This window comes from Crassostrea angulata, chromosome 7 (assembly GCF_025612915.1).
Source record: "Crassostrea angulata isolate pt1a10 chromosome 7, ASM2561291v2, whole genome shotgun sequence".
NCBI lineage: Eukaryota > Metazoa > Mollusca > Bivalvia > Ostreida > Ostreidae > Magallana > Magallana angulata.
The window spans coordinates 40,903,080-40,905,189 of record NC_069117.1 but is presented as its reverse complement, the minus strand read 5'-3'; the positions used below and the strand labels follow the sequence as shown (position 1 = coordinate 40,905,189).

The 2,110-nt window shown below is 33.7% G+C and overlaps 1 protein-coding gene across 1 annotated transcript; it reads left to right on the top strand.

The window, feature by feature from the left end:
* The first annotated feature begins 861 nt into the window (after positions 1-861).
* Positions 862-1,351, top strand: LOC128191336 (uncharacterized). Its single transcript, XM_052863410.1, has 2 exons — positions 862-1,036; positions 1,157-1,351. Exons 1-2 carry the CDS (start codon positions 926-928, stop codon positions 1,349-1,351), a joined length of 306 nt encoding a protein of 101 aa, XP_052719370.1. The 5' UTR covers positions 862-925.
* The last annotated feature ends 759 nt before the right edge of the window (positions 1,352-2,110 follow it).

Here is a 2,110-nt window from a genome sequence, read left to right as displayed (position 1 = left end):
ACGGATATAAGTTCAAACTAATACATTGTATTATTATACATTATTATACACATTTATGAAACGGTTTTCAAGCGGTTGTCTGACAGTTGAGTCACTTCGGAGCAAGTCTGATTCACCCTTCCTCAGTACCGGTAGTTGTCTAGTTGTGGCTCGAATCCAACGGACAACATCAACTATGTCAAATGTTAAAAAAACTGCATATAAATTAATATACATCGTGCAGTTTCTATGGGATAGAACAGACGTCCATAAAAGTTAGCCTAGGCCTGTAAGGTGTGACTGAGCGTTAATCATGCCTTTGTTAAATTTAAAATTGAAAACAAAAATCAAATATGGCAATGATTATAACTTAAATTTTTTTCATTGCTGCTAGTTCTTAAAGCAAAGCTAAAAAATTGTCCGAGGAATATTGAAGTGCAAGCAGACGAAGGGAAAAAAAGTACAAAGGTTTATTGGACTCCACCTACTGAGATACATCATTACAAGTAAAATATATATGTTTAAGATGTTAAAGGTCATTAAACAATTATATATTTGTTCCCAACGTGTAGAAAAATGTTTTATCTTTTGAATTGTTTGTATAGAGTAACCGCTACCTATTACCCTGGAGATACCTTTGTTGGAAAGACAACGGTCACTTATTCCTCCACTGTTTCAGATGGAATGACCGACAGTTGTTCTTTTGACATCACTGTTTTGGGTAAAATCTATCTATCTATCTATCTACTAGTATCTATTTATCTGGGCTTTTTGTAAAATCAATTTGTTTATGGATAAGTTTGTTTAGTTGGCAATATTTATATTTTTTCTTATATCACCCAATTCATCGTCGATTTTTTTTATTGCGTTAATATAGTTACCAGATGCCAAAAAATTAATCTTAGTTCTAACCGGCTTCTGCTGTGCAACCATCTTGATCTGAGATATGGAACAACTTGTGAATTTAATTGTTATCCCGGCTACTCTCTGGATGGACCTAGACAAATCTATTGTGATAAATATGGAAAATGGAGCAGAGCACTTCCTATATGTAAAGGTATAATATTAAGATAATAATGCACTTTTTTTATTAAGTGCGTTAGTGGTGAATCGACCATATCAAAATTTTAAACATATTAATCTTTACCATGTCTGTTAATTTATGTTTGTGTTGCAGCCTCGCTGTGTCCCTCAATTCATCCGGGAAATTGGAAACACAAATGCACAAAAGGATTTCAATATGGAAGTCTGTGCTACCGTATATGTCCTGTCGGATTTGACAAGCCACCGGGAGAAAGTGGGGTCATGTTATGTCAAGCCAACGGAAAATGGAGGGGGCATTTTCCTGACTGTAAAGGTAGATATCTCATAATCAAGACAGACATATGGTTATTTTAAGTTTTAAAAAATAAATAAAAGGAAAAGCAACGCCTTAATTTGACAGTTCTTATAAAGGTGCTGTCAAAAAGATTAATGCCCGAAATTTCCAACTGAATACCGTAAACTATAAAAGTTTAATTCATTATACCCCACTTTCTAAAGAAAGTTCTGGTATATTGTTGTTACCCGGTCCATCCGTCCGTCTGTTATTTTTACTTTCTCAAACTACATCTTATAAACCTGAAAACTAAAAACTCTTGGAGTTTGGTTTGGGGTGTGGTTTTGTAAAAAGGATTCTCTCGTAGTCTTAGGTGTCAAATAATTGGTAAGAAATGACGTTTTTCCACAAAAACCTGGTTCCTAAAAATCCTATTACATTTTCAACAATAGACAATTCATCTCTTGAAATATGTTTATGGGTGTCCTATAGATGCACAAACAGTATCAGAAACAATTTTGACCTAAAGGTCATTAAGTGGGTAAATAATGACTTTTTTTTTTACATGTATTTCAAAAAGTATCGTTTCAAAACCGTGAACATTTTTGCAGTAGCCAAATGATCTACCAGAATATGATTTAGGGTGTCATTTTGATGTGTGTTCAGGTTTCAGAATTTATTATCACTAGGGTCGGTGGGCAACAAAGTATGACTTTTTTGTTTGTTTGGTTTTTTTTGGCAAAAAAAGTATGGTTCCAGAACTTATCTTACAACCTATAAGTAGCTGTACGTCATATCTTGGGTTAATATATC

Coding starts and splice junctions, on each gene's coding strand:
- LOC128191336 (XM_052863410.1), top strand. CDS start 926: ATGGAACAACTTGTGAATTTAATTGTTATCCCGGCTACTCTCTGGATG. Junction 1,037..1,156: donor AGCACTTCCTATATGTAAAG/GTATAATATTAA, acceptor TTTGTGTTGCAG/CCTCGCTGTGTCCCTCAATT.